Source organism: Prinia subflava, chromosome 2 (assembly GCF_021018805.1).
Source record: "Prinia subflava isolate CZ2003 ecotype Zambia chromosome 2, Cam_Psub_1.2, whole genome shotgun sequence".
In the NCBI taxonomy this organism is placed as follows: domain Eukaryota; kingdom Metazoa; phylum Chordata; class Aves; order Passeriformes; family Cisticolidae; genus Prinia; species Prinia subflava.
This window is the reverse complement of record NC_086248.1, coordinates 31,163,609-31,183,095: the sequence shown is the minus strand read 5'-3', so window position 1 is coordinate 31,183,095 and position 19,487 is coordinate 31,163,609. Positions and strand designations below refer to the sequence as shown.

Here is a 19,487-nt window from a genome sequence, read left to right as displayed (position 1 = left end):
GTCTTGCATTTCACCCAAATCTTACCTCATGCTAGTGAGGTTGTTGTCTTCATTTACCTTGTTAACCAGGGAAGAACCTGATCACTGTCTACTGTAATAGGCCTTCGTATTTGAAATCAGTTGTCATCTCCTCTTTCTGTCTTCTCTTTTCTAGACACCAAACAAACCTATTTCCTTCAATTTCATGTTGATCATGTTTTCAAAACCCCTTATCGTTTTTAGTTTCCTCTCTACTTGCTTTGTTTTCTACACATATCAAAGCATGCTCAAAGCTGGACAGAGTACTTCAACCAGAGTTTCACCAGAACTGGCTACAGAGGATTAATTACCCTATTAAAAAAACAAAAAACAAAAACCAAAAGAAACCAAACCAAAACCAAAACCAATCAACCAAACAGACAACAGGATGATTTTTTCATTTGGAATAAATGTGAATTCCAGTTTCATCCTCCAACTGGCTTTTCCAATGTCTATAGAGTTTGTCTTCAATGAAATTTACAGCTGGTGATATGATTGACTTCTTTGGTCTGGTTCTTCTCATTTAACGTAAGACATCTGACAACTAAATGTCTACCTAAGGTCATTGTGTCCTTTTATGACTGGTGAAGAGAGCAACAGATAGGCATCTATAGACAATGAGTTTTCTTATCCTGAAGTCAGCATGTTAGGGAGCTAAGATGAATTGTCCTCTGAATATGCCCATGTCTATCTGGTGATTATAGAGAAAAACTACACAGAAAGCAGAAGTTGGTGAGGTGAATACTACTCTAACAAAGAGAAATCAAGAGGCATGAAATGCAAGAGATGGAAACAGATAGTCAACTGGATAACTAATGGTCTGTACAGTTTTTGGCCACAGAACAGATTTAAGATAGCGTCGTGTTGAGAGAATTGTATGTTTTGTATTAAAGAGTGAGGGGACTATGTCACCAAGGCTGCATGAGATTGGATAATGCCCCCAAAAAACAATGAAAGAGGAGAAAGCTTTGAAAGAAACATCCAACAACCTTCTGAGCTTTGACAGGGTGAAAAGAGATCCAGAATGTGTGCTCATAGGTAACTCCTCACAAATCAATGGTTTGTGCAATATTGACATGAAAAATATTAATGTATGCTGACTGCATTTTAAGTAACAAGTGTTATTTTTACAGGCTTCAGTGTCTTTGTGGTCGGTGTGGCTGATGTAGATTACAATGAACTGGCCAAGATTGCCAGCAAGCCCAGTGAGCGTCATGTATTTATTGTTGATGACTTTGATGCCTTTGAAAAGATTCAAGATAACCTCGTCACCTTTGTGTGTGAGACAGCTACCTCAAGTGAGTAGAAGACATTGCTTTCCCTTTTCTCAAATTAATGTATTTGCTTATGTACACTACGAGTGAGTGATGGGCTGACCTTGGCTGCATGCTGGGTACCCACCAAAGCTGCTCTGTTGCTCCCCTTCTTAGCTGAAAATGGAAAATACAACTAAAGGCCCATGGATTGAGATAAGGGCAGGGAGAAATCACTGAGCAGTTACTGTCATGAGCAAAACAGACCCAATGTGGAGTAAAATTAATTTATTATCAATATAATCAGAGTAGGCTAAGGAGAAATAACCAGGTATTAAAAAAGCTTTCCCCCACCCCTCACTCCTTCCTGGAGTTAGCTTTACTCCCAGTTTTCTCTGTCTCCTCACCCTGGGCACCACGGGAGTACAGATAATGAGGGCTATGGTCAGTTCATCACATGTTGTCTCTACTGCTCCGTCCTCCCCAGGGGAAGTAGTTTTCAAACTCCTCCCCTGCTTCTGTGAGGGTCCTACCATGGAAGACAGTCCTCCACAAACTTCTCAACACCAGTCCTTCCCATGGGCTGCAGTTCTTCATGAACTGCTCCAGTGTGGGTCACAGAATCACAGAATCACCTTGTTAGGGTTGGAGGGGACTCTGGTCACTTAGAGCAGGTTACGCAGGAATGCATGCAGGTGAATTGAATTTCTCCAGAAGGGAGACTCCACAACCTCCCTGGGCAGCCTGTTCCAGTGCTCTGCCACCCTCAACATAAGAAAGTTCTTCCTCATATTGAGGTGAAGTTTCTTGTCTTTTAGTTTGTGGCCTTTGCTCCTTTTTCTAGGCACTCTTGAAAAGAGTCTGGCACCATCCTCTTGACACCCACTCTTGAGATATTTATATGTATTAATGAAATCCCCTCTCAGTGTTCTCTAGACTAAACAGGCTCACCTGCCTCAGTCTCTTCTCATAAGAGAGCTGCTCCAGACCCCTCATCTTCATGCAACACTGCTGGAACCTTTCCAGTATCTCTTAGTCTTGTACTGAGGAGCCCCAAATTGGACGTGGCACTCCAGATGTGGCCTCAGTAGGGCTGAGCAGAGGGGCAGGATCAGTTCCCTTGACCTGTTGGCCACTCTGCTGCATGTACCCCAGGATAATATTGACCTCTCTCGCTGCAAGAGCACTGCCAGCTCATCGTCAGCCTGTTATCCACCAAAGCTCCCATGTTTTCAGCAGAACTGCTGTCTAGTAGGTCAGCCCCCAGCCTGAATTTGGGGGCATTCCTCTCTATATGCAGGACCCTACCCTTGCCCTTGTTAAATTCCATTAGGTCCCTTCCATATGGTGCAGTCCTTCAGGCACAGCTTGCTCCATTGTGGGTCTCTCATGAGGTCAACAAGTCCTGCCAGCAAACCCTTGTAGCTCCCCCATTACCGAAGCCTTGCCACTCAAACCAATTTGCCATCTTATTTAAGGTACATCAGAAGATATGTTCATATTAAAAAGTTGTATTTCAGAATAACTGGTATAGTTCAAGGGAACAAGTTACTTCTTGAAATTTTAAGTGTGTTTTATGGAACCTAATCTTCCATTTCAAAAGAACTAGTAGAAGAAGAAAAGACTAACAGTCACTGACAATGTTAAGCAGCAGAATGATGCCTAATGTAAGCTGTAGGGCACAACAGGTCTCTTATTTACCACTGGAATAGGTAAATGGTGCTAAAGATGTTTTGCTATAGTATGTGATGCTGTTTTAAAATTATCTAAGTAAATCTCAGTTGTTTATTCAAGTGAAATCCTTCTATGGCAAAAATAAGAAATTCTCAGGCCTGTCATGTGCAACTGCATGTTCCCTAGCTGCCTCATCTGCTGGCTTCTGAGGAGCCACACAAATTTGCAGTTATTTCTTGAGAATCTGACAGCTATTATGCAGCTTGACTCATGCCTTAAATATTCATGGAAAGACTGTGTCATTGTCCTCCTTTCTCCTTATGAATTATACTCTTAAAATATTTGGGGTTCATTTGTCATTTCATACAATTTGTCAGAATAGAAATACCCTACTAAAAGTGATGTGTAAAGATTTTGACATTATATCTACCACAGCTCAGGACATTAGTATGACAAATGTAACAAAAACTGCCTCATAATTAATAATAGCATAGTAATAAAACTTGGTAGTAAAACTTTCTGAAGTATACATATGTTCGTATCCTGTTAGGCTTAGTAGTTTTGAATTATGTAATGTTTCATGTCTTTCAGCTTGTCCCCTTATTTACTTGGAGGGATACACTTCACCTGGTAAGTAATTGTCTAATATTTTGGCACAGGTTCATTTGTGTCTTTTACAACTCTACAGAGTTTCTTAATTTTTATTTCCTTTCTGGACTTAAAGGTTTCAAGATGCTGGAATCATACAATCTAACAGAGAAGCATTTTGCTTCTGTACAAGGAGTTTCACTGGAGTCAGGCTCTTTCCCAAGCTATGTAGCATATAAACTTCACAAAAATGCCTTTGTCAGCCAGCCAATACGGTAAGTAAACCTAAAGACTTATATTTAAGTTGACCAGGTGTTGAAGGATTAACAGAGTTTATAGACAGCATTTGTGATAGCTTCAAGAAGTACGCTCTGAAGATCATCTGTCATTGTTTCCAGTAAAAGCTAATCTATTTCTTCCACTGCAATCATAGCTCACTATTAATCCAGTTGCTTATTTTTCTTTGAGATTATGCTTCATAACCATTCAAGTTGCATATAATCCACAGTTTATACTTGCAGTTGAACAACAACCTCTTCAGTACAATGAATTCTACATTGCTGGACAGAAATGGTTTCAGTATGGAGCGATTAGCATCACTTTTTCCAGAAGCATCATTCTTACTGCAGTAGACAGTACACTGGATGCCATTGATTTAGGGTATTCTCTCCTCTACTTGACTTGCCTTATTTGGCAAATAGAATAGAGTTTTCAAGGTTCTATGGTCTTAGAGATTGGTTGTGGATGGGTAATACAATGGTTATTCTCACCAACATTTTTTCCCAAAGAAAAAAGGGACTTAGTTAGCAGTTAGTTTAGTAAAAGTAGAACAGTACCTTTCTCCTTTTTTTTTTCTTATTTTTTTAAAAAAATTGTTTCTGTCCCTCTATTTAAGTAAGTTTCAAAAAAGGTTATTCTGGTTCAGAGGAGAGGCCTAAAATTAGCCCATTGTTCCTTAGGAAAAGTTAGTTTTCTTTTCATAGAAACCTTTGAAATTGTCTGCAATCCTGCCAGATTGGGTCAGATCACAAGCACAGAAGCTGAGGTTTACAAAGAAATAATTTCTTTTTTGCTAGCCTTCTGAGATCATAGCTTTGAAAGTGGAGGACTTGAGGATTTTCAAGTTCATTGGCATGACATTAATACTTGTAAGGATGATAGGTCTCTGACAGCATGGATTTTTGCAGTCCAAGGAAATACAGATAATTACAGTTTTGTAACTCTCTTGCATTGATAGATATTGCATTTAGCATAAGTTGATGAAAAGACAATAAGAAGATAGGCTTCATATTAATTTCATTTTTAAAGAAATGTTATACATAGTCTAATGTCTGCTAAAGAGGTGGAATAGACTTGCCAGAGTATTCTGGGCACTTATTTTTCATGAGAATTCAGAAAATAAAACTCTAGAATGAGTCAGCGAAGCAATAAATGCATACTGATCCTAGTGGCATAGTTGTTTCCATATCTGAAATAACTTGTTATCCAAGTTATAAATTGTGTTGCTATATCTACTTTAATATTTGGATTCTTGAACTGTTCTGTGTGATGTTGATTTAGTAATATGGTTTTATTGCAGTATTCCTAATTGTATGTGTTCATAAGCTTTGTCTAACATACAAAGCAACTCTTCTCTTAATTTTAAGGTTTTTATGTTTATGTTCATGTGACCAAATCTTCTGAGCTCCATAATAATAGTGAAGGAGAAGCAGTGATCACCTCCCTTCTTATAGTTCCCTTCCTGCCTTCTCTCCTTTCCTCTACAGAAAATTCTGGAGTCTGTTTCATGCATGTTTTTATGTACTTTTGGCTCTCTGCTTTTTTAATGTGCAACAGTCCAAATATCACAAATTTAAACCTGAGCCACTAAAGAATGAGCTCTAGCCCAAATGCATCACCAGTTGGAAAGAAGACATTAAATATTCCATCACTGTATCTGTGCCTGAAGGGTAGCAATAGTTAAATGCTGTTGCCTGACTTAAGCAGGCCAGATGAAAAAATGAATAAAGCTCTGGTCCTTTTTTTTCTGTACTTATCATCAAGGAATTTAAAACATGTGTAGTTTATACAGAATTTTGCCAGAAGAATACATACCCCAGAGTTCTTGGTTATATTCTGGCATCCTCTCTAACTCTGGTGCTGGGACCAACTGCAGACAGGCTGTGAACTCATCTTAACAAATCACAGTGTTTTTATATCACAGTGGTGATTTCTACTTGACTACTAGAGTTTCTTTAACTACTAGAGTAGTTAAAATGCTCTGTTCCACTAAATACTGCGGTTTCCCTGTTACTCTTATGTCTTTCCTTTGAAAAAGAGCAAATGATGATCTTATTTTGGTGTTTCCATGTGAAAAAATGTCTTTCTGTTGTCTTAACAGGGAGATCCACCCAGAGGGATTGCCGCAGGCATACACCATCATTCTGTTGTTCCGTCTTCTGCCTGAATCCCCCAATGAGCCTTTCGCAATTTGGCAGATTACCGACAGAGATTACAAACCACAAGTTGGAGTTGTGCTTGATCGTAAGGATTATTATACTTATTGCATAGAGAAGTTACGTTACATTACTTTGCATGTGCTCTTACCAAATGTTTCCAAACCCAAAGCATTTCATGATAAAAAAAATGTACATTTTTAGGTTTTAGAGATTTCTTTGAAACTTCTATAGTTCAACTAAGAGTAATTAATCTAAACTACATTTCAACTTTGGTATTAACTCTAAAATCAAAAGAAAGGTCATTAAGGTAATCTACAATTTGTGTTTACTCAAATAAGGAGTAAACTAGATTTTATCTGTAACTGTGTATTAGGATGGTGGTTTCAGTAGTACATATGAAATGGAATGTGTTATTTTTATTTATTGCAGCTGCCAACAAAGTGCTGTCATTCTTTAACAAGGATACAAGAGGAGAGGTTCAAACTGTGACTTTTGATAATGATGAAGTAAAGAAAATCTTTTATGGAAGCTTCCATAAGGTAAAGGATTGAAATTATGATGTTGCTTTCTGAAGCAACTGTTCTTTTAACTAGAAGACAACCAAGCAGAAGTCACTTCGGGTGACTGTATCTGGTTTTTGGATAGTACTTTAAGTTGACATAAGGACCAACAGATCATGTAAAACAAGATCTCTGAAGTTATGGGTCTTTGAACCAATGTAAGAGACTTGTCAAGAATTTCTTAAGATTGTGTGAGTGAAGGGATATATCTGAAGAAGAAATCATAGCCTGGTTCCTGCCACATGAAAGAGGAAGAATAAAAGTTAAAGTGGAAGAAAGAATGAAAAGGAAGTTGTAGTGAGAAAAGATTGCATGGGTGTGTAATGATTTGAAATCATTCAGAGCAGAGGAAGAGAGAGCCAGAGAAAGTGAGTAGGCAGGGAACTAGTGTTGGGATAGCATATTGATAAGATTCTTATATTTAGCAAACATAATACATGTATATGTATATATTTAGTAAGTATGAATGTGAATTGATTTTTTTTTTCTTAAAAACTCTGTGCCTAAAATATTCCCATGTCATGGTAACTGAGGAATTACCAAGAGGGACAGCCCATAAAAGTTCAATTTATGATTTAGAATGAATCTTATAGTTTTTGAATTGACAAAATGGCTAGTGAAATTGTTATCTGTTATATATATATGTTATATGCATCCGCCTTCACTTGTCATAAATTTGTGCTTGCTTTTCTAATTTTGTACACCAAGTTATGAAAATTTGATCTTGCCAAGCTTCCTTCCTAGTCATCAAGCATTGCTTGACTCAGGCTACACCTCAAATAATGAAAAATATTTTCTTGCTGTTTTAAATATATGTGTTTAGGACAAGAAAGTGAGCTGAAATTGCAACATTTTTGGTTAGCTGAAATGCACATTCTCATGTTTTCATTAATCTCCCTTCTATTTAATTTAGCTTTCATCTCATGACTAAATATGGCTTGAGTATAGCATTGGTTTTCATTATGATACCATCTTCTGCATGACTTGTCGCTACCAGCATTCCTCTGAGGATACTGATAAGGGGTTGCCTCTGTCAGCTTCCAGATACTGGAGGCCAAGTCATCAACTGAGCTTTGCTAGTTGAAAGCTAGGAAAAAAAGAAAGAAAATCGGTGCCAGCTTTATAACATTTTGTGACTTTATCTGTGTAAAACACAGGTGATTATAAAAATCACACAGTACTATAAAAACTGTTGGTTTCTTTGGAATTTGGAGTAACTTCCCAAACTGATCTTACATCCAATTATTCTTGATTTAGAATTTATACCTGGTTATTTTAGAATTAGGCCTGAATATTTTTGTATATATGAAGAAATGTTTATGTCATTGATTTTGTAACTGATAGTCATGAGTACCTTTGGATCACAACTACATTAAGCAGCCTTTGACATTTGCCTTTTTTTTTTTAAGTAGCTCAGTAGGACAACCCAATTTTAATGAAATATATGAATCTACTGGAATGAGAAAAACTGTCAGTAAAGGCTAGGTTGTATCTTGTTTTGGTATGAAGGTTGAATAATCCCCAAGAGGTACTGTTGAGACACAAAGCAGTATGTAGCATGTCTCATTTTAGATATCACAGTGAGAGCTGACCCTTCCTCAGGTCAGTGGAACTCTGAACATGCTGTACTGCCACCAGTATGTTTTAAATATCTGTTGCTAATTCAGTTGATGTTTAGAATCACGTTTTTCCTTCTAGTTTCTCTAAATGTGATAGAGCTGAGCAAACTTATCTAACAGCACTTAGTCATGTTCTGCTCATTTATCAGAGCAAATGGGGAAAAATCTGTGACCCCTGCTAGCTGCTAGAAATCAGCAGTTATGTAAAATTGTTTATTACACTTGCTAGTGAAAAAAAATTACAGGGCAAATAAAATTCCAAAATTTTGTATCATTTTAATAGTTAAATACACTAATACATATGGAGAGAAAGATGCCAAAAAATGAACAGGAGTAGCAGCGATTTGCAAATTATCTTAAAATTTTACAACGAAAAATTCTTGCTTAAGAGACTATTTCTGAAGAAAAAAATTCTCAGTTATTTAATGGAATGTGTAATTCCCTGTCTTTTTTTCCCAGAAAGGAATCAAAAGTTCAAATTTTGATAATATTTAAAGTAGCTGGAAGAGTCTTGGTTTAGAGCTATATTTGGGATTTTTCACCATGAAACTAAGCCGACTTTTCTGGCTTGTCTCCAGATGATTACTGAGATTGCTATCTCAGTGAAGTTAATGATGGCATCATGGGCTTCCCCAACCCACCTGCTGGGAAAGCCTAATGCTTTAGGTTGTGTTCATTAGCTCCTAATAATGGATAGCAGTAGTTTCAGATGGATGAGTGAAGGAAAGTAAGATTAACACGTTTCTAAAGGTAATTTTGCAATTTCTCCTACCATCCAGTTTCAAAGAAATGACAAATCTTTACAATGCAAGGAGATGTTTTCCAAAATCTTAAACATTTTTGTGGCTTTCATTTGATGACTTACTGGCTCATTCAGTGAAATACAGTTAACTACACCTAACTGTAGGGAAATTTACTTTGGCATACTTGAGCACTCTGTGTAGCACAGCCATGGTGAAAGCTGTTGAATCTGGCAAGTTCCATAGGAAAAATTCTGTATGCCTGAGACAGTCATTAAACTTATAACTGATGTTTTGGAGAGACAGAAAACTTCTACTTTCTTATTCTTACCACAGTAGACTTCATTTTAGCTTGTCGTTTTGCACTATTTAGCAAGGGGAAATTTGATAATGAGTTTATATCTTTCTGCTGATATACGTATGGGAAATTAGTTTGCTTAGCTTACTGATGTGATTCACTTAAGCAGCAGATCAAAACACCATCAAACTTTGTCTTATAGGGCAGCTGGAGAGAAAAATTAAAGTATGTTTTCTTTCCTAAAGCGTCATGAATGAAATAAATAGTCAGAACTCACCAGAATAGATTCTTTAAGTTGTGTGTTACAAACTGTTGAAAACAGAATGTATAATGTATGGTTGAATACAGAGACATGCTATTTACTGTAAACACCAGAAGCCTCCTTTAATTAGATTTATTGCCTAGGCCATGAGATTCAGGCTTGAATTCAGATCTGGCAGTAAATATGTGTTTAAGTGACTGAGACAATGACTTGGGAGAGCTCTCCTTATTTTTGTTTGTTGGGATGGATTGGTGATACTCAGCAGTTATTCTTGTTTGAACCTTTTCAAGCTGATCTCATTCAAAATTCTGATGCAGATTTACCTCTCCTATTTTTTTTTGTGTTAATGAAAATCTAATGTATATTTGCTATGCACTGTGTTCTATTTTATTTAAATTGTGACAAATATTTAAGATTCCAATAGAAGGACTTGCATATTGGGTGCCCTTCAGAATAAGTAAATTACATCTGTGATGTGTTTAAACTGGATGATGTGGTAATTAACCTGTAAAATTTGATCATATAATCAAATGACTGAGTGTATAATTATACAAATTATAATGAATTTAAAGTTTTGGCATGGTGCTCATTTTGTTTTATAAAAAGTTTGGCATGTAATACCAAATTATACTTTGGACACACACAGTTATTTTTCAGTTGTTTTTTATTTTATTATTTGCTCAATGAATACTGTTGGGAATTTTAATTAAAAACCCCACTTATATACACAGCACTGAGATATAAAGTGTATGCACATAATTTTAAAAGAGTTTCAGATAAGCTGTGCTGATGCCTTGGAGACAAGTCTGCATGGGAAAATATTTTAAAGGGAAAAAAAAAAGTAAAATTTCCCAGGAGATTGTTCAGGCACTTGTTGACTCAGGACATTTAGGGGAATCTCTCAACTTTATGCCAATTTTTAAAGCAGTCATCAAATAGCAATATTCTTCTGTATGGTTATGTACTGTGATAAGAGAAGATTTAAAACATAAATACATACTTCAGGGATTCTTTTTTCCTGATGTATGTTTCCCCCAAACACTTAATTCTCTTCTCCTGGTAAACGTACTCTTTATTTACAGTCATTCCTTTCTCCCTCCTAAGTGTCTTCTATTTCCAATAATTAATCTCTTCCTTTTCCCTGTTTCCCCTTGTTTTGGCATTTGTATTTGTAACCAGATTTCTCTCATGGAAATTTTCTCTTGCATCTTCCATTATTTTGTCTTGTTCTGGGCATGCTTCTCTGGTCACTTCCTGTATCTCAAAGTAGTTAATGCCTCTGGTTGACTCATCTGTGGAAACTGAACTCTGTATCTTTGGGTCTGAAACAATCTGCTCTCTGAACTACAGAGTCTATTAGCCAATGAGCAGTCCCAGGCTTGTAAACATCTTGTGTGGTCCCAGCCATCAGAAGAGAACAAGAAATGCTTATGTTCACTTCCTCTCAGTAATTCTTTTATTTTTTACCTTTATGCCATCTTAAATTTTTTTTCAGGTAAGCTTTTAAAATAGTTAATAATAGTTCATCTATTACATTAAATAGTATTTCTTAGCTGTGCTTGTGTGTTCATCTTATTGACCTTCAACACATTTTAGAGAGGTCATAAATGTCATAGACTTTCCCTGAGTTTGAATTTTTCCACCAGTTGGAGTTAAATCAGGATTACTAGGAATAAAATTTAAAACAGTACTACCAAATCAGTGAAATACTATTAAAGTGTTAAAGTAACTGTGCCCATGCATTGTGTCTAAGTATTTCATTAAACTTTTTCAGGTTCATATTGTTGTAACTTCATCAAATGTTAAGATTTACATTGACTGCAGTGAAATACTGGAAAAACCAATTAAGGAGGCTGGCAATATCACAACCGATGGCTATGAAATACTTGGGAAACTTCTAAAAGGAGACAGAAGATCAGCAACAGTAAGAAATAAATATGAATCTGTTCATTATTGCAAGACTTTGAACTTTTCTGAGGAAAGAGATTAGAGATTAGGGATTGTTGGGAAACCAGTGTTGCACCCAAAGATTTCAAGCATCTGTACTGTCAAACCCAATGTACCTAACTGAGAAGCTTGGTCTTTATAGCTTCTTATTCTAGCAGAATTGCAGAAATAAAAATATAATTGCTCTAACTTATTGTAGGGTAATATCTGCACTCAGGTAAATTCAAACAAGACCGGATTTTTTCTTTTAATAGGGAGAGCAGATAGTAATTGATTGCATATACTGTAGATTCTCTATCATTAGAAATAAATGGAGGAGCAGTTTTTTAAGATAATGTCAATAGATTTCATACTTAACCTACCTACTTAAAGACCTTTCAAGCGTATTACTTTCTTTTACAGTTAGAAATCCAGAATTTTGACATTGTATGCAGTCCAGTTTGGACTAGCAGAGACAGATGCTGTGATCTCCCTTCTATGGTAAGTATAAATGAACCAGAGGCTATCTAGAAAAATGTTATTAGGAATAAATTCAATAGTATTGCCATTAGGCTTCTACTAAAACTTGTACTGACAACACACCTAAATCACAGCAGTCAGAGCAGCCAGTCAGCTGCACCTTATTTCAAAGTTTTGTGTCTGAGCCAGTAAGGTTGTAATGCTAGAATTGAACCTCTTAGAAATGGTGCAAAAAATATCTGTTATATTTGTATTGCAGTGATGTTTCAAATTCTAGGTATTACAAATGGAGAATATATATATATTTATTCATTTAATCTGTTCTTGGAGTGACATTCAAAAAGTAACTATTCTTTGTCATCACAAGGATGTCAAATGCATATAAAAACTAGAATAACATTTTGTTTGTGCCTCTATTGTTAATACCTTGCATAGCTCACAGAGAAAATTTGCTAAAAATATAAAAGATCCTGTAGCAACATTTGGAAACCATAGTTTAGCTGTTTTACTTGGAAACAGGATAATAGAGAATCTTCCTGCTATTGTTTCAGAAAAATATGGTGCCACTAAGTACACTTCTTTAAAAGGACAGTAATAAGCTGTGATTGATTTTCAGAGAGATGAAGCAAAATGCCCAGCTCTTCCGAATGCTTGTACCTGTACTCAAGACAGTGTGGGACCTCCAGGACCTCCTGGACCAGCTGTAAGTTACTGGCTGTAACTATTCACTATAGACAAATTTTCTGATTTTTAAATTGGTGGAAGTATTTTTGTGTTGGTCTGTGGTTTTGTGAAGCAAATGTCAGTCCGAGACAGGGTTTCTTTCAATATGTGCTTAACAACATGGTAATCCATCCTGTTTTCATCAGCTCCTACCACATACACTTGCTTGTATGATCTTTTCCTGTATTTCCAGTGTGATCACTGAAATTAGCTCCTCATTGCTTGATAGGCTGAAAGACTTTGGCCCAGTCTCTTGCACATCATGTACAAGATATTTTTAATGGACAGTAAAAATATTTTTCCTAAATACACAGTCAAGATTTCACTCCAAGGAAAGATTCTTTACTCTGTCAGGGAAATAAATTACTTTATTTTTATAAGAGTTAGTGATTTATGGAATGGACATAGTCCTATCAATTACTTTCAATATTAGGGAGTTATATTCAGCCCAGTAGTCATACTTTGAAGCTATCAAAAGTGCTGCATGAGGAATCTAAAGTCCAGTTAAGCTGTCTTGTAGTCTACTAGAGAAGTATTCAGAGATTTTGATGAATATCAATTGAGGTTTATGTCTGCAGAGACAAAAATCAAAATAATAATTTTTCATGGGCTGAGTTGGCATGGCTGAAGCTGATGTGGTTTCTCTGAGTTCCTGACACATATTTCATTTTACTACTCTTTTTAGCAATGTGATCTGCATACTTCAAAACTTTGGGGCTTCACTTAAGAGTTTGTTAAGGAGAATTCATAATGCATGCTAGTATTATGCTCCTTTGCTTTCTGTGTCTGAAATACATTTTCTTTACAAATACTCAATTTAGGGTGGCCCAGGAGCTAAAGGTCCCAGAGGTGAAAGGGGTCTGACTGGATCATCTGTAAGTATGTTTCCCAAAGTGCATCTATAACGGTGTTACTACAGGCTTACCTGTATGAAAATTTTTATGTTTAGTTTTAGCCTAAGAATGTAGATTAAAAATTTAGTTGAAAATATGCCTTTATGTTACTTATGTGCAGCCTACCTATTTGAGACTATATATCAGAGTCTGTGTAGCCTCAAAGGCATTGACCACATGTCAGGATACTGGGATTATGTGCATCAGGGTGTTAATACACATTCTGCAGCATTATTGTTCTCTCTTCTGTACAGAGGACACGGCAATACTTCTAATTGGTACTGCCAGAGGACATGTATTGGCCTGAGACTGCCAATATGAATCAGAGAATAGCTTATGAAAGGGCATGCCTCTTGAACAACTATTTCCAGCTTTGTTTCAAAGTATTAAATGTGTGTCCAGGCTTCTGACTTACCTTGAATTTCTAACCCAAAGGATTTTGCAGTTATGGATTTCAGACAAAAGTGTAATTTACAATTTTGTTTTAATTTTCTTCTTTAAGGGGCCTCCTGGTCCTCGTGGTGAGACAGGTCCTCCGGGCCCTCAAGGTCCCCCGGGCCCGCAGGGTCCCAATGGGCTGTCGATCCCAGGCGAACCGGTGAGTGGCCCTTTGGGGCCATCAGCAGGCAGCGTGTGTGGAGCCAGAGTTCGCCGTGGGGGTGGTGGTCTTGGGAAGAGAGTGACAGCTTTGCCAGAGCATTCATTTGTCCCTTCAACATCGCAGTATTGTGAAACACATCTCTTTCTGAAGCAAGTCTCTTAATACAATAGCATTTTCTGTCCTGAATGTTACACATGCTTATGGGATTCTAATGAAGGGACAAAGTCTGAGTGCTGTAATGTAAGTTGTGCTACTCTGTTTCCAGTCTTAATGGCTTTTCTGTAGAGTTGCTAGGCATTCCAGTTTAAGGACTCAAAACTATCAAACTCTAGTACAGAAAAATTAGACATGCAGTATTACTTTGAAGACTTTTTCACAGACTTACATGTTCAACTTCTATGTTCTGGCTTAAATCAGTAGCTAGGCCTTTTCTTGGCAGCAGCGTTCATATTTTAGTAAGATGCTATTTCTGATGTCATATGCATACCTTCAAAGCCAGAACAATTCTCATTAACACTGATGAAGTTTCACTATGTTCTGGTATTTATAGAAGATAACATACATAATTCTGCATTGTGAATGTATTAAGGCTGCTTTGCCATATTTCAATAAATAATCACCCTAAAAGCAAGAATATAATTCTGATGTTTCCTATTTAGGATTAACTTGAATTTTAGTATATTCAGTAGCTTTTTAAAGTCGTTGATCAAAATATAAAGTTTATGGAAAAAAGAAGTGATGTCTAATTGAATGCTGTGTCATTTTTGAGCATTTTTGAACAAAATGAAAATTTGTTACCTGCTCCATCTGTAATGGAATTTGGGAAATGGAAAATGAAATGTGCTTTAAGATAGACATTAGGAACACTTGCTTTGTAAGGACAAAGTAGAATGATTTTGTTACCCTGTGTAGATTTTTTTTTTGGGGTTAAATACTGGGTGGAAAAATTTAACCAAGAAGATCTAGAGACACCAAACAGCAAGAAAGTAAAAACATTCCTTTTACATGTGTAATACAAATAATACATTTATTTGTCACATTCACTTGAAAAAGTCTGAAAAATGAAAGCACCAATATGAACGGACTCCCTCATTAGCTAACAAGAATGTAGAGCACTTTTGAGTCAGGTGCTTTCATTTTTTGTATCAATTGCAATCCAAGTTCTCAGTTGTCTTGGTTTGAAAGACAGATATCTGCTAGGAAGGGGCAGGACCTCCCTAGAGATGGAGAATTCAAATCCCCTCCCTCCAAATTATTCCAATTAAAAAAAATTAAAGGAGCTTTCAGACAGAGGTATGGGGGTAGGAATAACAGTTCTTTACTAGTATATATGACAAAACAACAAACAAACAACAACTACAGCATCAATAATAAACAGAACCAAGAACCTTGAGGGCTTTCTTTTACAAAAACCCAGAGCAGTTTGATCTTGGCGCCCCTGCAGGGCTCTGAGAGGCTGAGCTGGAAGGAAGGAAAGTCCCGGGCTGGCGGATGAGATGAGGAGCTCTGCGCTGGCAGCTGGAGCAGCAGGGGTGTCCCGGCAGGGCTGGGCAGTGCAGGGCTACAGAGTAGCAGGAGAGCCTCAAAGCTCTGAAGAAGCAGCGGCGGTGGTGGGAGAGGCTGGAGAAAGCGAGCTCAGGATTCCCGGGTACACAGCAGATGACGATAGATTTTCCCAGGACGAGGCAGAGGCAGAGGGCAGCCTGACCGTCCTCCTTGGCGCTGAGAGCAAGAGTGCCCTCCCCTCCCCCAGACCTGTCTTTCTGCCTTTCCCAAAGCTCATCATCTCTCCCCTCTGAGGGACACTCCCAGAGACTCAAAAACAATAGGTGTAGCCTTGTGCTGCCATGTCCCTCAAGTACTCCTTTTGTTCTGACTAAGTAGTCATCAAGGCTTCTTGGAAACTTATGGGAAAAAATTCTGTGAGAAGAAAAAAAACCCCAAATCTAACCCCCAACATCAGTTCATGTTTACAATTTTTTGATTAGTACCAGTTGTTAATGCTGGGTTATTATGCAAGCCACTGTAAAAAATAAATATTGTATTGTCTAGTTTAGCACACATGGGTTTGGACTGTGCATTTATACTACAGTGCTGTAGTATATTCGGAAGGCAAGCTAGTTGTGAAAGGCAACAAATTGCTTCTTTATATGCTCCTACACCTTGTGTACTGGAAGTCTGATGTATTCTGTAATCCTTTGTGAAAATTATAGGGTCGTCAAGGAATGAAAGGGGATGCTGGCCAGCCTGGACTACCAGGGCGATCGGTAAGTCAACATTTAGACAAGATAATGTCATTTTGCACTATTTCTGATGCAACCTGACTGCTGGACAGCTGTCTTTCATCACTAGGAGTCCTAAGCTCTTCCCACACTTCTCTGGGCCAAAGTTTTTGAAACACAGTTATCTTACACTTATAAATTTGAAATGTAGGTCATAGTAAGCCATTCAAAACAGCAAACATGAAGAAACAGCTGTGCTTTGTCAAGCCAAATGTCCATCTGGACAGTTGTGAATGCACAATGACAGACCATTGGATTAGGGAAAGTACTCTGATAATTCCCCAGGAAGGTCTCTAGTCTTCTGACCACTTGCTGTTAAAGGTCTTTAAAATAAAGATTACAGAACCTTTGCTGGACCCTTTTTCATCAATGTTTCCTAATTACTTTCTACTTTTGGAATTCAAATGGCCTTGGGAGATTAATTGTATGCTTTCTGAAAGAAGAAAACAAAGTTCAATTATGTGCAGATTTCTATATTGTAAACTATACAAGGAGGAGAAAAAATTAGGGTCCTTTTTTAATCCGCCAAATTTATAGATAATCTAAGGTCATTGATATGTACATGTCATGGAATAATAAATATTCCTTGATTACTATATTGTCCTTAACTTTACTGATGATAAAAAGACTATATGAGGAATGCTTAAACATTGTTGTGGACTTAGTTTCATATATCAGGTAAGGTCAGTCATGGACCAAGGGCTTTGTATTCCTTAGCTGTTTCATTAGTCCTTATAACCCTGAGTAATATACTTTTAGGGAGTAGTAATGTCCTGTAGGAAGCAATGCTACATGTTAGTGTACAATGAGATTAGACAAAAGGGAGGAAAGAACATATATACTTGAGATATACGGAATGACAGCAGTGATGTTTGTTACAATTTCTCACTCTTTCTCCCCCCAGGGAACGCCAGGTTTACCTGGTCCACCTGGACCAGTCGGACCTCCAGGAGAAAGGGTAAGATTTCCTCAGTTTATGTTCTGAAAAGAACAAGTAATGTCAATTTTGTGTTTTGTTGGATTTTCCCCCTTTACATATCTTTCAATTTTCAAATGTTTTTCCAAGAGGAGTCCTTTTATCAGCATCCTTTCTGGAGAGATAAAAGGAGGGTTGGAAACACCCCAGGGGTAAAAACCTCCCCAGACAGTTATTTGTAGCCAGATGGGTTCTGTAAAAATCGCCCTGCTCCCTCCCCTGACTAGGTTCTCAGCTGCCTTCACCCGTAGAGCAGTATGTCCCCTGGGCAGGGCTCTGCAGAGGGACTCAGCCTTGCTGTCTTCCCCACATTGTTGCTGCTGCAGGAGGTCCCTTTGAAACTCTGCTAATCTCAACATGTGGGAGATGTCATATTGGTAAGGAATCTGTCTGTGCCAAACTTACTGTGACGGTCAGGCTTGCCCCTAAACATTTGGCTATCAGGAGTTTCTTTGGATGGAGAACTCTGAAATGTCTTCCTAATGAAGGGCATACACAGGTGGAGGTGTTGCAATTCCTTTCTTCTAATTGAAGTCAAGTAAATCTCTTTTGTTGTCACAGTGGAATATCACCTTTAAGATGACCGAAACAATTATTTGCCTTTACAGTCAAAATTAATAGCTGGTATATGCATTTATATCTGTCCTTTAGTGGGAATTGATAGCTGGAAATGAAAAGACAACTATGTGATAGCCAGTTGCCAAAGAGGGTACTGTTGGTGGGTCATGGACCATCACCACTGACGTGTGAATGCTATGTTGGATTTCTCAGTATTCACCCTTGCAGGGGAAATATCTGAGAGGGAGGTGGCTCTCCAGTTAAATATAAACCACTGATTGTCCAGTTAAACTGGGAATGAGAGAACAGTGAAAAGAGGGGTTTTGCTTCTCTGGGATAGAATAATGATTCCTTTTCTTAAAAGTGTTAAGAAACATTGATTTAATTTTCAGTTAATCAACAGCAGCTGAACGTCTAAAGTGTCTGAAGCTCATTGTTCCATAACCTTCTACAGCATGATTTGTGATAGCTGTGTTATAGCTTATGTTGTGCACAGGTTTTAAAAGAAATGTTGGTGGTAATCAGGAGTATTGCAATTACATAATTGTAAAGACAATTTTTCTCTAATCTTGCATTTGTTTTTGAATAGGGTTTCACAGGAAAAGATGGTCCCACAGGTCCCAGAGGCCCACCAGGACCAGCGGTAAATATAATTTTGTCTTTGATATACTCTGAATTAAGAGATCTGAGCCAAGAGAGAGCCACATTGACATTTTTAATTTATGTCAAATGTGAAGTGGATCCTTTGATCAGTCTCCTAAATGGGTCTGAAAAACTCTTGATAGAAGGTGAGTAGAGAGCTGGGCAAAGCATATATTCATAAACATTTGTAATAGTGGTTTTGAAACTGATTTCTGCCAGGGTAAATAAGAGAAAAACCAGTTTATCTAATTCTTTAGCTGTTATCTTTAAATGCATAGCTAGGTCTTCTGAAACCAACTGGCTTATTACTTAAGTGTACTTATTGTACACTGGTGAAAACAAACACCGTTAATAGAAGCTTTTCTTGATGAGAGTATTTGAGGATTAGTTTTTGCTTAAAGAGCTGCTTCATTGTGTTTTGTGAGACCATGCTAGAAAAGAGACTGACTGTTAGTGAAAAGCCAATCTTGGATCAGACAGCCTGAGATAGGCAAGTTGCTGCAGCTCCATGCCACCAAGACCAACATACAACAAGCTGGAAGGTGCATTTCCAGAAGGCAGAGGCACACAGAACACATATTTGCATTGCATGTATAGACAGCAGTCTCTAAGGCAGGGTATTATTTGCGCTGGCCCCACTCCCCCACAGTTGTCTTTCTCATGTCCCTTTGTGAATGTGCACGTGAGCTTTTGTCACATAATCTGATAATGGTCTTTTACATTTTATATTTATCTACTGTCACAAGAATGCCTTATGGTCTTCTTGTTGTGGATTTTTACACAGATCACAGATCAGCTAGGTGGACTCAGAAGGCCAAACTGTTTTGTACTGCTTTAGGAATCAGCCATTAAGAATAATACCAAAAACATATACACACTCTCTGCATCTTTCAGTGCTGAAATGCCTGTTAAACTGTGGTGTTATGTAAAAGAATACATTTCCAAGAGGAAACAAT

General features: G+C 37.5%; 1 protein-coding gene across 2 annotated transcripts in view; it reads left to right on the top strand.

Annotated features, from left to right (window-relative positions):
* COL12A1 (collagen type XII alpha 1 chain) overlaps window positions 1-19,487 on the top strand; it is a 101,014-nt gene that overhangs the window by 67,542 nt on the left and 13,985 nt on the right. For both annotated transcript variants that reach the window (XM_063389479.1, XM_063389480.1), the window contains 13 exons: window positions 1,152-1,316; window positions 3,537-3,575; window positions 3,670-3,808; window positions 5,914-6,056; window positions 6,401-6,510; window positions 11,225-11,374; window positions 11,800-11,877; window positions 12,473-12,559; window positions 13,401-13,454; window positions 13,975-14,070; window positions 16,287-16,340; window positions 17,260-17,313; window positions 18,479-18,532. In XM_063389479.1, coding sequence (XP_063245549.1) covers window positions 1,152-1,316; window positions 3,537-3,575; window positions 3,670-3,808; window positions 5,914-6,056; window positions 6,401-6,510; window positions 11,225-11,374; window positions 11,800-11,877; window positions 12,473-12,559; window positions 13,401-13,454; window positions 13,975-14,070; window positions 16,287-16,340; window positions 17,260-17,313; window positions 18,479-18,532 — 1,223 coding nt within the window. The remainder of the gene's footprint in view (window positions 1-1,151; window positions 1,317-3,536; window positions 3,576-3,669; window positions 3,809-5,913; window positions 6,057-6,400; window positions 6,511-11,224; window positions 11,375-11,799; window positions 11,878-12,472; window positions 12,560-13,400; window positions 13,455-13,974; window positions 14,071-16,286; window positions 16,341-17,259; window positions 17,314-18,478; window positions 18,533-19,487) is intronic.